This window comes from Schistocerca piceifrons, chromosome 1 (genome assembly GCF_021461385.2).
Source record: "Schistocerca piceifrons isolate TAMUIC-IGC-003096 chromosome 1, iqSchPice1.1, whole genome shotgun sequence".
Taxonomy (NCBI): domain Eukaryota; kingdom Metazoa; phylum Arthropoda; class Insecta; order Orthoptera; family Acrididae; genus Schistocerca; species Schistocerca piceifrons.
The window spans coordinates 824,178,664-824,197,905 of NC_060138.1; the positions used below are offsets into that span (position 1 = coordinate 824,178,664).

A 19,242-nucleotide genomic window follows, 5' to 3' on the forward strand; every position below is an offset into this window, starting at 1 on the left:
CCAAAATTTCTTCGTATTTTAATGAGTGATGGGAGATCATTTTACAAATTTCTCTAGTTAGAAAATCACAAGGAACGTTCAGACATCCTTGCAATTACTTCTACGTGCATTCTTCGGATCATGGCTGTCGCACATTAGCAAACACGTCCGAACGATGTCGAATTGTGTCGCACAGTTTGGTATCGATCTTCTACATAAATCAATTGCTTTAGGTGGCCTCACAGGTAAATAAAAGGGCTGATACCGGGGAAAATGCACGACATGGAACTGGTCCAACACTGTCTATCTATCAGTCATGGTAAATGTCACCCATGCATCTCGAATAGTGAGAGTGAACTGTGTTGCTTATTTGCTGTTGCACTACATGTAGCAAGTCCAGAAGAGTATTAGAAATAAGATCATTTGCAGGCAGTACCTGTAAGATGTGCTGGGAGATTGCATAGATTTATCACACCGTCAACAAAAATTCCAGCTCCCACATTAATCTTCAACTGGTTATGTATACCCTGAACTGTATACTGAAGATTGTCACCCGCTTGTGAAAGTTGTAGGGATACCTGTGCGTGTTTAGAAGCAAGCAGTGAAATTTTGAACACTTGATATGAGTTTGTCACAGGAGAAATGTGTAACGTTTTCTTTCTTTAAAACAACTCAAAAACGAAGGCTTATCGAGCACATATTTGCAGCGACATTGTATCTTCTCGTAGTTTGAGGTATAACCACCCCCCTCCCCCTTCCGCCCAGAAAAGTTTATAATTATCCCGTTTGCCGCCCTCCGTAGTGCCAGGTTCATGTCGTGAAGTTATATTATAATTTATTATCTTAGAACTACAAGCGAGATAAAAATATAAATGAAATATAAAGTCAGATGAGCTAAGTAAATGATAATATCTAAAAGATGACAAAAGTTTCATCGCTGGTGTGGCCAAGTAGCCACGAGCCAAATTAAGTTAATTAAAGAAAGTAATTTCTTGCGGCAATAGTTTGTGCTTCCACGTTGTTTATGTTTCCGAACTAAAAAGTTGTTTTTTAGCACGTCTTAACTTTAAATAAAAAAACATAGCTTCACCCCTTTAATGTTGCCCACTGTCTGTGTAACTCAAGAGTATACGTTATTTTCTCCACGGAAAAATATTCTTGAAAGTTTGGGGAACCAATGTTATAAAGCATTTAGAGTAGAATAGGGTCAGCAAAACTTCTTCAGTAGTTACGAATTACTCTTCGCCGTGTTTGGAGTGCTTCAGTCACTGAAATACGAACTGGCTGTAGGCGTTCGGTACTACTGTTCCCAATAACGTATGCTGCTGAAATGATAGTAACAATAAATTAGTTATCAGTCTGAAGGATGATGTACTTGGCAAGACCAAGCTGTAGATGTAAAGCCCTCACATTCCTCCTAACTGTGAACCATTTCGCTCTGCTGGGAGGGGGACCAGCAGTTTTAACGCGGCGTTTGTGTGGAACTTAACTTTCTTCAGCAGTAGTAGGAAAGTGGTGTCCTATGCTCAGTGCTTCAGGCAAGCGGATATTCAACGAGAAAGGACGACGCAATTTCTTATACTATTCGTGGGACATCAGTGACTGCTCGAAAACACATAAAGTAATAATCTGGTGTCTTCTGCATTCATTGGATCCAAAGGAAATATTCAGGCAGGTTCATACGTGGTGTGTGTGTGTGTGTGTATGTGTGTGTGTGTTTGTAGGGGAGAAGCGAGAGGCTGAGAATTTATTTTACTAGGAGGTCTTATCCCGCAAAATAATACGCAAATGTCTTGAAATTCCCTTGTGAATTGTGGCCGTAAGTGTACAAACAATGCCACAAAATGAATCCGCTTTGTCAAACAGGAATGCGGTTTCAAACCGGTTCTGCCTTTTTTGCGAACTACCTACTCCTATGTTCCGATCGCACAGCGTGGGAAACAACTGCATGCATGTAAGAGTGGACGATGTGAAGGCGGGAGGGGGGGGGGGGGGGGGAGGGAGACAGACAAAGCCAGAGGATAGAATAAGTATGCAGGATCTTCACCGAGTAGTGCAAACTTCACTGGATGAACAAGAGTGGTCATCAGCATTGGAGTTCGTGAGTATCTTCCCCGATTACTGCGGGAGGAGGCAGAGTTGAGGAGTAAGGTAACAACTACAGCACGAAAGTTATTTTCTTGTATCAGTTTTGTGCAGTTTGTGGCACAGAAAGCAGAATCACCACTGCAGCGACAGAAAGCTCCTTACTAACAGAATATTCTCACAGCAGCAATTTTTGCGGCTAGCGGAGATACCGAGAAAAGAAGCAAAGGACGACTGCATAGCTGTAACATTTGCGCATAAGATATATAGACGCGTGCTGACAAATGTGTGAGTCAAAATGTGAAAGTTCTGAGCAAGAAAATGCACGGAGTTCAGCGTTCTAAGTAAATAAATAATGACAGCAAGATATGGACGGAAAGTCTATTGTGAAATACGACTAAAACAATTTTACTGAGATTACTTCATATGATGGCCGAAGAAAAGATCAAGGAACAAGTACTGACCAAGGAGTAGGAAAGAAAAACGATGGAAATCAATTGGATTTCAATTCCGTGTGACAAAGCGCTTTCTGAACTAACTGTTGCGAGCAGTTACGTAGAGTTTTACCGAACAAAGGTACGACTGAAACAAAAGTATTTGGGTTTTGTAGATTACGTGCTCGCTAACGCCGAAATCGGGCATACTAATGTAGTAATTTAATTCATCTGTAGACCACTTTTGCAAGGATATTAATTACGTCATGTTATTATTACTTAAGAAGAACAAAATTAATGTGATTCATGTAAACAGGCATTTACTTACAGGTTTAGTTTGACAAGGATGGGGCAGGTAGTCTGAGTGTACGCAGGACAACGATGTATAATTCCAGCGCGGCGCATGTTAGCTCAGTCAACGAAGATCAGAAAAGGTCGAAAACAGGAAAAAATCATGTAGCCGCAAATTTTTGTATAGTAGGAGGGAGTGTCATAAACAACGTACTAAAAATCTCGACCGGTGTGGTGTAAGTATGTGGGTAGTGACGGAGCGTTTGAAAGTCACTTTTTTGGTTTTTTATATAAATAACTCGAAAACTGCGGCTTCTAGCGAAAACATTTCCCAAAGCTAAGTTAAACTGCATTAACTTACCTGCAAAAAAAGGTCCTATTCATTATTTCACTAGGATTAAAGTTTCCACGTTAAGGGAGTGGAAAAATCGCAGATTATTAAAAATAGTATTTTAATGGTATATAATTAATCTGTTGTTAAGTGAAGTGGGTTAAGAACAAGTATTAAAAGTATGCAGCACATCTAAGTGCAGCAGATTGTATTAATATATTGATGGATGAGTTTTGTTCGTAATTCTGCAAACTGAAGACCCACTCCCTCTACCCTACTACGTCACAAGAAGTAGCTACAGGGTATTTCACAAAAGTTATACTGAACACAGCTCGGCTCATGAACCACTGGCGGCACAATGCGCAGACACTATACGGAATACATATACAGGGTGTTACAAAAAGGTACGGCCAAACTTTCAGGAAACATTCCTCACACACAAATAAAGAAAAGATGTTATGTGGACATGTGTCCGGAAACGCTTACTTTCCATGTTAGAGCTCATTTTAGTTTCGTCAGTATGTACTGTACTTCCTCGATTCCGATGATCAAACTGTAAATTTTCACAATCAACATGTGTGGGCTGACGAGAATGCAATTGTGCAATCACGTCATCAACACAGATTTTCTGTGAACGTTGGGCCAGGCATTGTTGGTGATGTCTTGATTGGGCCCATGTTCTTCCACCTACGCTCAATGGAACACGTTATCATGATTTCATACAGGATACTCTACCTGTGCTGCTAGAACATGTGCCTTTACAAGTACGACACAACATGTGGTTCATGCACGATGGAGCTCCTGCACATTTCAGTCGAAGTGTTCGTGCGCTTCTCAACAACAGATTCGGTGACTGATGGATTGGTAGAGGCGGACCAATTCCATGGCCTCCACGCTCTCCTGACCTCAACCGTCTTGACTTTCATTTATGGGGGCATTTGAATGCTCTTGTCTACGCAACCCCAGTACCAAATGTAGAGACTCTTCGTGCTCGTATTGTGGACGGCTGTGATACAATACGCCATTCTCCAGGGCTACATCAGTGCATCAGGGATTCCATGCGACGGAGGGTGGATGCATGTATTCTCGCTAACGGAGGACATTTTGAACATTTCCTGTAACAAAGTGTTTGAAGTCACGCTGGTACGTTCTGTTGCTGTGTGTTTCCATTCCATGATTAATGTGATTTGAAGAGAAGTAATAAAATGAGCTCTAACATGGAAAGTAAGCGTTTCCGGACACATGTCCACATAATATATTTTCTTTCTTTGTGTGTGAGGAATGTTTCCTGAAAGTTTGGCCATACCTTTTTGTAACACCCTGTATAAGTTACTATTAATATTAAGGCAAGAAATGCCTACGGACAGAATCTACGTAAATCTCTGAACACTGTTTATACTGCTAGAGAGGAAACTGACTGATAGTTGTCCTATGCGGTGGTTGTAGCATTCTTCCGGCGAAAGGCGAATTTCCGAACAAAGAACACCACTCGCTTTTTAGTTTACAGACAGACTAAACCTCCCCAGCATTTCCTGTCCAGTTCTTTTATGTTAGTAGAAAAAATAATTTCACTGAGGTCGTGTTTAAATAATGTACCTATTTTCATTTTGCAGTTGTTAAGTGAGCTTTTATTTAAAACACTTTCCTATAAACAATTTATACGTGTGATGTTGTCAGTGACCTGTTAGTGTTGGTGGAAAAGGAATTGGATTGGTAATGTGGCACCTTGCTTCTGTTTATCGGTTCATTGACAGCCTATTGTAAATCCGTGTAACCGCGTTATAGTCGTCTGGCGGTGAATTAATGAATGACTAGAAAGTTACTGCATTTCTCTCACCATTAATTGCGTTTCTTGCAGACTGATCTACATTAAGGAATTACTGATACATGTAGAGCAGGTTGCGCAGAATGGAGCCGCTAACCTCATAACAGCAGTATATCTTGTGAGGTATCTGTGAAATGTCGTATGGAATGGGACTGATCAGGTACGAGTCTAGAACAGAAATCTGCTGTAAAGCATTGCTTGACTTAAGTTCAAATATGTTAAGTTCCATAACACCAAGGTGAAGTAAATCTTTTGCAGCCAATTAAAGACTCTGGGATTCTTTAGGTGCCGGTCCATGTGGCCGAGCGGTTCTAGGCGCTACAGTCTGGAACCGCGCGACCGCTACGGTCGCAGGTTCGAATCCTGCCTCGGGCATGGATGTGTGTGATGTCCTTAGGTTGGTTAGGTTTAAGTAGTTCCAAGTTCTAGGGAACTGATGACCTCAAAAGTTAAGTCCCATAGTGCTCAGAGCCATTTGAATCAGAAAATGCGGGTAAACAATAACACTAAATTCCAAGACTTTTTAAACGTATTATAATCCTATCGAGTCGAGTAATTTATTGTAAAATGGAATCAATCTTGATTCTGTGCAATACTTCAACCAGTGGTACTATTATTCCAAGTTTAATGGTTGTAATGCAGAAATCGTTTCTGCAGCTTCACTCTAACGTGTTCTCGTTATTGTTTCGTCCTTATAGTTATTAGTTTCTTCATGTTGTGACATTCGCTATAAAGAAACTCATTTAAAGAGATTTCAAAGAACATTCTTCGGCATGTCTCTCCTTTTATTAATATTTTTCAAGAGCGTTTCCCCTCTCACACATTGTTTAATATTTCTATTGATTAATTTTACCATTTTTCCGGTTTAAAGAAGTTCAAATATGTACAATCACCTTTCACAGGATTGAGTTTACTTTTGAAAATTTGTGAAAGCAAGGCCAGTACGTAACATTCTCTTAATATCATGCCCATATCTCTCCTTGTAGTATACACTTTAGGTATAAAGATTGTGAGTAAGTCCTTCAGGTATAAAGCAATGTGTAAACTGGAGAAGAGCTAGTGCCAGTCGCGAAATAACACTGCCAGTGTTTCGAGACTTAGTACTTTGAGGGAGATTTTAAAAAGGTTATGCTACGTGCTTGGATCTTAATAATTGGCTAAGACAAATTTAAAACGTAAACTGAGTCATTCAAACTGATTTTTAATGAAATGGGGGCAATGGCTAGTGTAACTGATAATCAGTAGCGATCATCTTACTCTGAACAAATACGAGCAAAGAACGGATCAAAACGAAGATGGGGAAAAATGTGGAATGGTTTATTCCAGAATTAAACTTTCACTCTTTTGCGAGGCGTGCGCTATTTTTGAACCTCTGATGCAGATTGAAACTGTGTATCGGACGGGGACACAAATCCATACGTTCGTCTTTCGCGGGCACTGCTTTTACGCGACTGAGCCATCCGGGCGCAATTCATCATCCGCCCTCATAATATTTGTTCTGCCTAATAACCAGACTTCATGGAAGCACTCCTGCATACACTAAGAAAGGGTATAGCGCAGGAATACGTTAGCTAAATTTTGCTCATATTAAGCTGCTTTCGTGGTTCTTGTCAAGTTCTGTTAAGTATACGTTGTAGTCACTGTACTTGTCACTCTTCACTAAACTTGCTGTTAGCAATAGGCCAGAAATGGACAACTATGCTTCCTGTAGAACAGGCTGCAGGAAGCGCTTCGTGATTCGAAGGGGAGCAGCATCTGTTTTACAGGCCATTTCAGCTACTCTCTGGATGGTTGCTACGGCCTTTGTTCTAAGTCGTTTCGGATGTCGCGCGCATAGTACTGTAACTGGAGACACCGGCTAAAATTTCATTTCGGATAGAATTACTTAATGGGAGCGAGCAACCGTCTGGAAAAGTGTCGTAAATGGGTCACTCCGTCACTAAGGTGTAGTTTCAAGACCGAGGCAATACTGCGTTGGAAACTTCATCAGACGACTCGCTTTACTGCAACGATTGATGAATGGTTGAAGCCTGAGTAGGAATGTGTACTCCATTTTACTCGAGTTTGCTGTCATCTGCTAATCACAGCTGTCGTCAACTAGTCAACTTTCAAGCAATGAATCATTTTCAGAGCCATTATTAGAAAATATTATATTACGATCATTTAGACATGTTAATTATGTCTCCATACATATATTATTCTTATGTAATTGTTAGTTCTGAAACAACACTTTAACTACCCCAAAAAGCCTTCGTCTTTTGCATCCTGAGTCCAGTTGTTTCAACTGCTTTTCTGTTGTTACATGTATAAACTGGGAAAAATTGTTGGACCAGCCAAAATATCCACGTCAGCTTTACTTACGAAGTCATTCGTACTCTTTCATGTATGACACAGAGTAGACCCGTAACACTGTTTTTTTTCAGGATTAGCGATTTTATTTGAAGCTGGGTTTCATCACTATAATGTTTTCATTATTCGTCGCTAGATCGTTTTTCTTTCGCTCTAATCGTGAAAATCAAGAGGTGCGAAAATAATTCGCACTATAATCAGCCTCACTGTGTATGGAAAAGTGTTTGTGTAGACGTAGTAGACACGGACATGCTCAAGGCGTAGATCAGCCTTCGAAGGTGTCAGCGATAACTTATAGGTTGCATGACAGAAGCCATATGAGAAAAGTTGATTCAGATTCGGCATGGATATGTCTAAGTACGGCGATCACAATAGCTGATGTGGATAAGGCGTTATGCACAACACAAAACTGCCATTCTGGAATAAATACACTCATTCAGCTGACATGGCCTCTAGAATTTACATTTGAAGACTAGCTGGAGAAGTATCTCGATCGAGATACGTATCCTCTTACGTGTCAAACAGGGAGAAATGCCACGTCGTGATGCACGGTAGGAAGAAAAAGGCACAAGTACAGCGCCATCGACCATTCAACGCGGGAAATTACTGAACAGCTGCGTGATGAAACACATTGCGCCCACTCGAAGTTGGCCCGCAAGGAGCGCGGCCCATTGATATTTAAATTAGAGTGTAAAACTGGGATTACGACTGAGAATCAGCTCTATTGGATCCAAGAGGCAGCGGCGCGGTTGTCAGGTCTCTGGCGTGCCCGTTCCCCCACTCACCGTGACAACTGCGCAGCTCCGCCAGATAGATCCCGCCGGCTAACAATGTGAGATGTCTCCCAGAGACTACCTGCGCTGTAAACAAATGTACGTCTCCGGCTTTCGTGCACCACTTCCATTTAGTTGGCCTGTAATTCGTATTTCTTCGAAAGTAAACTGAAGGAACATGTATCTCAAGCAACATCGCTAAAGCAGGCTGTGGAGCACCCACTATCTGCTATCTCAGTATGCTCCTTTCTTTGATATTGTAACATATTTCATGGTAATGCCTACCCGCATTACATATTTCTTCGGTTGATCATCCATGGGCAGGTATTAAAGCATCTGATGTTGCATACGGTTTAGAATGGGATCCCGTTACTGGATGTAAAAGCTGAATTTGTTAATGTTATAAAAGAAAGATAATAAAAATATAAGAACAAAATAATGTTTATGGCAAACTCCGCTAAACGTATCTCGAACAAAAAATGGTTCAAATGGCTCGGAGCACTATGGGACTCAACTGCTGAGGTCATCAGTCGCCTAGAACTTAGAACTAGTTAAACCTAACTAACCTAAGGACATCACAAACATCCATGCCCGAGGCAGGATTCGAACCTGCGACCGTAGCGGTCTTGCGGTTCCAGACTGCAGCGCCTTTAACCGCACGGCCACTTCGGCCGGCGCATCTCGAACAAACTGACTGAATAGTGCAGTGGAGAACGCGGGTGAACCATTGAAGAGCTGAGGATGACAAAACATAGATAATTTCATTATGTCAGGGGAGGTTGCAAAAGGGGAAGAAATAATACTGCTGCAGCGAGAAAAACATTGTTATGGAAGTCCTCGCATTGTGTGTTGATACTGAGTGATAAAAAACACAGGAAAATAATATGTACACAGAAGCTAATGCAGGCGCAAAGACAAACAAGAAGATCGAAATATGAGAGGCAAAATTTGATTGAAAGTTATCCTGAAAAAGATATAAAAAGGGGAGAGATTTTGATAAAAACACCGACAGAATGAAATCCTGAGAGAGTATTAAATATTAAGTACAGATATAAAGAATTAGTATAATTGTTATGGAATATACATTCACGGATACGCAAATGCTCATTGAGACATACATTATGAGACTATACACTGAAGGGAATGAATGATGTGAATGAGTATTAGCCTCCTTGTGATTACAAAATGGCTCTGAGCACTATGGGACTTAACATCTATGGTCATCAGTCCCCTAGAACTTAGAACTACTTAAACCTAACTAACCTAAGGACATCACACAACACCCAGCCATCACGAGGCAGAGAAAATCCCTGACCCCGCCGGGAATCGAACCCGGGAACCCGGGCGTGGGAAGCGAGAACGCTACCGCACGACCACGAGATGCGGGCTGTGATTACAATCCATTCGCCAATATTGTGACGTGATGTATTACTGTGTTGACCTTAGCTCTTGTACTGGTCGTCTTAGTGAAGGGCGTATGATGAACCAGGCATGACATGTCTGGAAAACTAACTGCGACCGGATCATAAGATTCAACAGCATTGTGCACTTCGTCTAAGTATCTTCCCCCCCCCCTCCCCCTGCCATCGTGTCATCGGTGTACCGCGTGTACCTAATGTCATCGGTGTACCGCGTGTACCTAAATTCGAGCACAAATGTCATCAGGAGCTACTGTGGTTGTCAACGTTTGTAAATGACAAAGATCGTTGGCGACTAGCCCAACTTGTAACAACAGATGGATGGGCGACGGCCATCACTTGCCATTTCAGTGTAAGGGCATCATCCCAGCAGCCATACAGTCTTCTCGTTATGGAGTTCAAAAGCCGTTCCCATACACGCAGATTGATATGGCCACAGGACTACTTTCATTGAATGCTCTTATATAGACGACGATAACAGCGCAGTTTGGTTTCCCCTCTTGGGGAATTATATCGTTTAATGAAATAAAAAACTTGGTAGGCTTACCATGGGTCCTCTCTGGTGTAATGTATACTGTAATTTGCTGACACATTATGCCCACCTGTTTGTTCACCAACAAAATCCTGATGGAAGTCCGTATGTTGACAGCATCATACGTTCGACTGGTACCAATACAGTTAAGTGTCGAACAGGTAAGATATCCTTCGGTTAAAAGTGCACCGTCACATTGGTACTGAGTCACTAACTGTCCCCAAAGTATATCAACGTCTTCGCACTAACGATGGCTGCTTCTTTCACACCCCGCGTTCGAGACCTAAGTGTTTCGCGGTAAACAAATGACTATTTTCCAAACCACAAACTAAAAAATTTCGCTCGCTTTGCAAACATATGCACTGCATCATTGCTGCTGCTGCTGAAGTACAAGTTAGATTTCACAGACATTCATTTCTCCTGCATAATACACGCGTTGGAGAAGGCAGTATCAAACTAGTGCAAGTAGAATGCTGCCGGAACAATGCTGAAAGTATCAAAAGTTAAACATAACATTTTCTGGTGCGAGGTTGACTGACTTAGTGGACAGAGAAATTACTTAGAAATGGCCGCAGCGAATTCTAAACGCCATTCTCCTGCTATCGAACATTCGCTTGTGGTTTCTTTGCAAACAGATGTAGAATAGAACACATAACTCGGTTGTTCAGGTTAAATTCTGAGTCGCAAAAGGGAATATAAGTCCGACCGACAATCAGTTTGGCATGATATGGCTTCCACTCTACTGCATTTGAAGCAAGTGTTTACTGTTTGGCGTGGCTCTGCCACAATTTAGTAGCGCACTGTTCAACTTCTGGTGCCCAGTAGGCCAAAGAAGGAAGTGTAAACCTTAAACGTGCGATGACATGATCATTAGAGATGAAGCACAATCTCGGATCGGACTAAGTTGGCGCAAGAGATACGCTGCAGTTTTTCTGAAGAGATGGTCCTGACATTCGCCTGAAGCGATTTATGCCGAAGACAGTAAACTAGAATCAGAAAGCTGGTGTAGGGATTTGAACTCTTCTCCACCGCATGTGAGTGCATTTTACTAACGATTGATATACCTCAGTTGGTTCCACACTCAATATGTGTAGATTACAATGTACGACTTTATTCACATGCAACTGTACAGGGCTCAGGGATTATGACTTTACTTAAAGTTTGTTATGAAGAGAAATGGACCGCTGTTTTGTTGAAGAAATCATCTTACTAGTGACTAGAATAGATCAGCGTAATGTACAGGGTGTCCAGTTTCAAAACGCTGTAGAAAGAGAACCACTGTTCAGAATGACGTTAAATTTGAACAATATATTACATACGCTGGGAAAAAATTGATCAATCGATGGCGCTGTAAGCATCAGAAGATGCAAACCAACAGATGCGCGCGTGCCACTTTGCGTCCGAGACATCCAATATGACTGTCTCCATGAACTGTCGCGCGCTACTGGTAAAGCTCTTGTACAAGCACGGTGACTGAGCACCAGTTGGCCTGCAGAAGTTCCGTACACTCAAGAGTATGGAAAAAGAGCCTGCAAAAAATTATTACTGAATTCGAAAAGACAGCTCTTTTGAAGTACAGTGTGACAGAGGGAGGAAAGCAATTGATCCGACGTCTGTCGAAGATGTGGCCACAGCAATGCAGGAGGGGTCGAACGGTGGTTGCAGACATGCAGTGCACGAGGAATTACCGGAGCGTTGGACATGCCTTCGAGTGCGGTGCATAAAAAATCCTACGAAATATCCTGTCTTGCTATCTACACAAATGCACCTATGTTCTTCAGGAGTTGCTTCCTGCTGACTTTCCGGCAAGACAAACTTTCGCTCTGGAATTTCTTGCTCGCATGGAAGTGGAAAATGAATGGCCCCGGAACAGACGAATCCCATTTTCAGCTCCAAGTACATGTCAACACGCCGAACTGCACAACATGGGCAACGGAAAATTCGAACGCAGATCAACCGGTGCCACTTCAATGTGCAAACGTGACTGTGTGGCGCGGATTGACGGCGTCGTTTATCGTAAGGTTGTATTTTTTCGAGGAGATGAGCCCTGCATGTCCTGTTACCTGTACCATCACTGGTAAACGCTATAAGAGTCTTTTGCGCACTAACGTCATTCCAACCCTTCAACAAAGTGGATGTGTGGGTAGGATCATTTGTATCCGAGATGGCGCTGCTCTCCACATTGTAAGCCAGAGAAGCGGCTGCTGTAAAGGCACTCCGAAAATGCCAGTATCAGTCGTTATTTCCCTACAGCCTCGCCGTCCGTTCGGGTAATTTTGCTGTTTATTCGGTTTTTTGCTTCAGAACAACTAAAAACCGATGTCATTTTGCTTTTAATGCGATTTTCGGCCTAAGGATAATAGAACATTGATTTTCCCAATCGATGTGGTATGACTTTGCCGTGATGTGCCACAAATGTTGACTGCCGATCTTGTGGAGTCTCACACATTGAACGGAACGGATGGTGTAATATGGAACTCAAACTACAGCCGTCGTATAGCGATTCATCTGTCATTAGTAGTCGGTCCCATTAACGCTACGACGCTTACAGCGCCATCTATTGATAAAATTTTCGTTAATTTTATTTGTTCTATGACTTTTCCCCCTGTGTCAGTAATATGCTGTTTGAATTTGACGTCACTCTGAGCAGTGGTTCTCTTTCTACAGCGTTTTGTAACTGGAACTTTAGTTATGGACAGCCTTTATCTCTAGTGTCTTAAAAATGGGCACAGCAGTATAGTTTCACTGTCTCCAAAACGTCAACTATACGCCTCTGCGGCATTGACTTCCCTGTGCCGGGCTGTCGAGACTCACGTGCGGCTGCTGGTAGCTGCTCATGTGGTGCTGTTGTTGCTGCTGCTGCTGCTGCGGCTGTTGTTGCTGTTGCTGCTGCGGCTGCTGCTGCTGTTGTTGCTGCTGTTGCGGAGGCGGCTGCTGTTGCTGCTGCTGGCCGTGCTGCTGGTGTGGGTTGATGGGTGGGATGTCGAACTCCTCGTCCCCGAAGCTCGGAGTGTGAAAAGTCTGAAATCACAACCGTCCAGCTAATGACGATGTAATCCTTTACAAGGTTAAAATCCTACGAACCTAACTAACAACAGACCAAATATTGCACTCACATATTCCAGATTTTTAGATTAATGCCAACTAAGTTTCACTGCCTACAATCATCTTCGCAGACACGCAGTACTATAAAACTAAAAGTGGCTATACTGTGCCGCCCATTAGAAAGACTATCAACACAACGGGTACAAACACTGGGAGAGAACAATCGTCAATTCAAAGACTGGTTTGAAGAGCACAAAGCTTTACCTGGTATGACTATACTGGGGCTGGTATTCTTTTGTCTGTGAGTCATCTCGTTAGACTAACATAACACGCAATCGAGAGGTGTTGCGTAACATATTATTAAATGCCATTTCAGTAGTTATGGTCGCTAAAGCATGCTAGTGGGATGGCGCTCTACACGTAAACATTTTGTATGAATGTCGGCCATGGAAGGCATTTTCATCAGACTGTGCGGTAGCGTACAGGGTTGACGTATCAACCTTTCTGAATGTGTCTCATTGGTAGGGCATGGGGCATTACTGGAATAGTCATCTGCTAGGTGGGGAGATGAAGTTCATCTCTCCCCTTGATGGTACTGCGGTTTCAGTTTCCCTTTTTCTTTTATTTCCAGGAGAATCCATGATAACACAAACAAAAAATAAAATAAAATGAAATAAACTACAAAAGCACTCGTCACAGTCATCCACAGGGGTCAGAGACTCGCTTAATAAACTGAGCTGAAGAAATATGAGAAACTCTAAGTTACGTAATATGTCAAATGAAAACCAGTGAAAATGGACCACAGATTTAGCTCCGAACGAATAAAGAGGTTCCACGTTATTTCCAAGGACATCTGCGACTGGAAAATCTAGCGATATAGAAATATGCAATATGTTAAACGCTTTTAACTTGATAATTAGTGTACATGAGAACAAGTTAGGTCCAGTAAAAGTCCTTGGAAATACAGGAGATATTTTATTTAGTTGGCGAAACGAGAAAATATAAAAATGTAGCAAATAAAGCAGTCAAAAGGGAAAAGAGACATCTAAAAAGTGAGACTGACAGAATGACAAAAATGGAAAAGCAGGAATGGCTAGACGAGAAATGCGAATGTTTTGAGGCACGCTTGACAACTTCTACCGCGTATGGGAGCTTTAAAGTGACCTTTGGAGAAAAGATAAATAGCTGTATGAATATCAAGAGGTCAGATGGCAAACCAGTTCTAAGCAAAGAGGTGATAACTGAAAGGTGGAAGGAATACGTAGAGGGGCTGTGCAAATCAACTGAAAGGGATGACAATGTAATAAAACATGAAGAGGAAGTAGATAAAGGTGAGATTTGAGATATGATAATATGAAGAATTTGACGGAGAACGCAATCGAGACACTTGGAGTAGACGACATTTCCTGAGAATTACTGAGATCTGTGAGACGCAGTCAAGAAAAAACTATTCCATTTGGCGTGCAAGTTATATGAGGCAGGCGGAATACACTCAGGCTTCAAGAAGGACGTTATAATTCCTATTTCAAAGAGGGCTGGAGCTGACAGGTGTGAATATTACAGAACCGTCAGGGTAATAAGTAATGGTTGCAAAATAGTGACATGTTTTATTTACAGGAGAATGGAAAAACCGGCAGAAGCCGATTTCGGAGAAGGTCAGTTTGGATTCCAGAATAATTTAGGAACACTCAATGCAATGCTGACCCTACAGCTCACCGAAGTAGACAGACTGAAGAAAGGCAAACACACATACTGTGTATGCGATTCAACGTAGTCAGATGGTTCAAATGGCTCTGAGCACTATGGGACTCAACTGCTGAGGTCGTTAGTCCCCTAGAACTTAGAACTAGTTAAACCTAACTAACCTAAGTACATCACAAACATCCATGCCCGAGGCAGGATTCGAACCTGCGACCGTAGCGGTCTTGCGGTTCCAGACTGCAGCGCCTTTAACCGCACGGCTACTTCGGCCGGCTCAACGTAGTCGAAACAAAAGTCAGTGACATAATCACTGGAATACGGAGCTGTTCGGGATAGAAAAGATTTACAGCCCCTTATTAGATTCATAAAACCGTGTGTTGTTATACGCGTAGTCTAATGAAAACAAATATACCGATTTGATTATACGCGTAAATTCTCTAACGTAACTTACTACAAATGATTGGGATAGGATAAATTTGTCATTTGAAAAGATGGTTGTGAATATTTCGTATCTTTTTCATATGACTGGATACTTTGCGAACAAGTACAAGGCGAAAAGTACAAAGGCGGAACAGTGAGAAGAGTAGGGGCAACGGAGGAATCCTATTACAAACGACTACAAAGATCTACAGTTTCCGCCTAAAACGGGATACATATAGGTGAATATAATACGAGATGCCACACCAAATTTGATACGGGTCCGAGATGTACTGAGTCATTAAGCCATACACATATATCGCCACAAATATTAGGGTGCATAAGTTCGTAGCGATTTTGTTTTGCATGTTTGTATTCAGGTTGCTAAGGATTTATTCATGGGCTGCTATTTTTTTTATTTGTAATTCACTGTTGCTATTTGTCATTTGTAGATTGTGAGTGGAGCTATGGACGATAGAAAATGGAATACTAATTGGAGAAATCGGAACGTTTCCGACGTATTTTTCTGTTTGAGTTCAGTAGGCGGTGACAGCAGCGGAGGCAGCCAGAAGCATTTGTGCCATGTATGAGGTTAATGACGCTGGACAGAGTACGGCAGGAAAATGGTTTTCTCGGCAAGAAAATGGCTTTCTCATTTTAAGGAGGATCGTTTTCACATTGGTGACTCTCCACGTTCAGGAAGACCTTCAGGCTTTGATGAAGATCGTTTAAACACTTTAATCCGCAATGATCCGCTTCACTGTACTCGAGAACTGGCAAATGTGATGAACTGTGATCATTTCACCATCCTCCGACATTTGCATGCAATGGTGAAAGTTCAAAAATCGGGTGTATGGGTACCTCATGCTCTAAGCCAAAATCACAAGAACCAGAGGATGGCCATATGTACATCTCTGCTTGCTCATCATCAATTGGCTCGTGAACAACATGGACCAATCCTATCCCGCATCGCTACTGGTGACGGAAAACGGTGTCTTTGTGGTAACATAAGGAAAAGAAGGAATGGCTGACCCGAACAAAGCAGCAACTACCCGAACAGAGATCTGCGCTCATCCTCAAAGGTTAATGTTATGCATCTGGAGGATCAGCGACAGTATGGTGTACTACAGATTGCTTCCCCGAGGTGTAATGTCAATAAGTGATACGTCTTGAGCCGGCCCTTGTGGCCAAGCCTAGACGCTTCAGTCCGGAACCGCTCGACTGCTACGGTCGCAGGTTCGAATCCTGCCTCGGGCATGGATGTGTGTGATGTTTTTAGGTGAGTTAGGTTTAAGTAGTTCTAAGTCTAGTGAACTGATGACCTCATATGTTAAGTCCCATAGTGCTCAGAGCCATTTTAGCCATTTGATATGTCTTGCAGACGCAATCGAAGAACAACAATCAGGAAGACTGCGTGAATCGATGCTACTCCACGATAACGCCCTCTCTCATCTGTTAGACTGACAAAAAGAAACACTGTAGGCCCTACAGGAGCTCGGTTGGGAGGTCATTCCGCTCCCATTTTATTCACTTGATCTTGCGCCCTCAGATTTTCACCTTTTCCGCTCTCTATCAAACAACCTTCAACGGACTTCCTTTGTGGATGAAAATGCGCTCCGAACAAGACTCGCCGAGTTCTTCGCCTCAAAAGCGCATGATTTCCACAGTCGTGGAATCGAAAAGTTACATCAGAGTTGGCAGCTTGTTGTAAAGAATGAAGGAGAATATTTATTGACGTCTAAAGTCTCTGGTATGTGTGCCTGTTGCGTTTATTGAACTTACGGAAAAACGCTATGAACTTATGCACCAACACTATGCATTGTCTTGTTGCAACTACTAAAAAGAAAAAGGAAAAGCTGTGTAACAACCGGACGTAAATACAGCTGTGAAGTGGCAAGGTAATGATGTTTCTTATGTCACAATGTGAAATGACTTTCAACCTACCAAGTGATTTAGTTACAGCACTGCGGTATTGCGGTATCCGTCCAGCTACAGAAACATAGCAATTCAACATGGTGTCCTGACCACGAAAAAAAGCACCGGCAGTGAACAAATTATGTGACTATGGCTTTCGGTGAAATTCAGGTTAAAATGCATAGAAGTCCAGCAATACTCATTTTTTGAACGCTGCAATGTACGACAGCCCCTGCGGAACATGAGTTCAGAGATATTTTATATGTGATGTAAAGAAATTAGCAGAAAGCTCTCCTTGACTGACTATAAATATCACTTTTCATATTCTACAACTTGTTGGGTTATGAAACAGGCCCCATTCTCGACACTCGAGGAGACAGTCCCTGGCACATAAATATCTGAATTGCAATTTCTTTTCATCGCAAGCAATTTGCATCAACGTCTCCTCGCTAAATGCGCCTACTATTTATACGCATGCTCAGATAAAACAAGTCGTTAGCTACTGAATAGCCGCCATTCAGTTAATAGCTTGTCCGCGATGACAGCCAGCCAGAGACAAAGATGCGTTGCGGCCTTTTCTCCAGCGCAGCACGGCAGAGGCATTCTGCGCGCCGCTACACGCGTCCCCGGCTCGTCAATACGGGGTAAAGCAGAAGCACCGTTAACAAAAGGAGCCCCCCTGGCAGCCTGGCAGAAACAGACTCCATGTCGCTTCAAACTACTGAACTTAATTCAACCTAAAGCAGCCAGCAGGCGGGCATTATTCAGATTCTCCACTTTCGCTGGTCGCAGAGAAATCCCAGCCATGTTCCGCAGCGAAATAAAATCTTCGTAATTCCGCCAAAATTGGGAACGGAAAAAAGGGCGCCACATAAGATACAATGGTAACACGTGTCATTCTGTTTTATTCTCACTGCTCCTTTTAACATTACGGAAGGCGATAGCCCGGCTTTACGTCCCTTTTTAGGGCCACCTCCCCTCTTTTTCTGGAGGAAAATCTCCCTTAAAACAGAAATAAGAGGGTGGTGCCGGCTCTATAGAAAACGAGAAAAAGTTTATATTGCCCATTCGTCTCGCAATTTCAATACTTCAGCTTACCCCTCCTTTGGGCATCAATCGATTCCTTCCTCAGTACTAATTCACCGAAAGCAGGGCGCACAGAACAGTAAATTACGTATTGAATTGCAAACATTTGCCCTCGTCTAGTTTACGTTTACGAATGTTACTTCTGCTCGTGACTCTAAAACAGCTGAAAAGAAACGATAACGAAACTTGGAAACAGACGTCCTTCCGGAAGGCGACATTTAGCTTGTGCCCTCCCAAACCATAGCGTTTGCAGCACCTCTTTCTACGAAGCTGTCGAAAAATGAACACACCGGTATTCACGGCTTTTAAATGTATGGTTACTTTTTTGGCCATATTTTGCTAAACGAAATATTTGCAAATTCGGTTGAGAAATTATTACTGTAAAAGCACTTGTGAGAAAGATGTTGCGTTGAAGTGCACAGTCTATCTTTAAAATATGTGTTACACATCCGTCGGAGGACTACTGATGTAAAAGTCCGAGGGCACACTGAAGGAGAACATAGTCAGATTAGTAACTTCATTTGCCTCGAGCGAGGTGGTTCAGTGCTAGTAAAACAGGACTCTTATTCGGGAGCGACGTGTTTTCGTTCGGCCATCATAATTTTGACTTTCCGCGGTTTCCCTGCGTCACTTGAGGAGAATTCTTGGGTGGTTCCTTAAACATGACCAAAACGGATTTCCCGCCACGTCTTCCTTCAATCAGAGCGCGCGCGTTTGTATGTATGTGTGTGTGTGTGTGTGTGTGCGCGCGCGTCTTTAATAACCCCTACGTCAACAGGATGTTGAAATTTAACCTCTCTACCTTACTTTTCTTTCCCTTTTATTCCAGTTGGTCAGACTTGTCTCACAGCATCATGCGAACCAAGGAAGCCACAGCGTTACTGCTGTGTTTGACATCGGCCCAGGGCATGACGCTAGTCGTATGCAAACATTGCTGGAAACCTTAGCCGTCCTGGCTGTACAGAGACTAGGGGCGCTGGAGGCGACAGGGATGGTGCTGACGTCTTTCAAAAAATCACCTCGTCTGCCGCATCAGGAGTGAAGGCGCTCCAGCACGTCACG

General features: G+C 42.6%; 1 protein-coding gene across 5 annotated transcripts in view; it reads right to left on the bottom strand.

Annotated features, from left to right (window-relative positions):
- Positions 1-19,242, bottom strand: part of LOC124714486 (thymocyte selection-associated high mobility group box protein TOX-like) — a 488,444-nt gene that overhangs the window by 55,510 nt on the left and 413,692 nt on the right. For all 5 annotated transcript variants that reach the window (XM_047243029.1, XM_047243024.1, XM_047243027.1 and 2 more), the window contains one exon: positions 12,832-13,038. In XM_047243029.1, the coding sequence (XP_047098985.1) occupies positions 12,832-13,038 (207 nt within the window). The remainder of the gene's footprint in view (positions 1-12,831; positions 13,039-19,242) is intronic.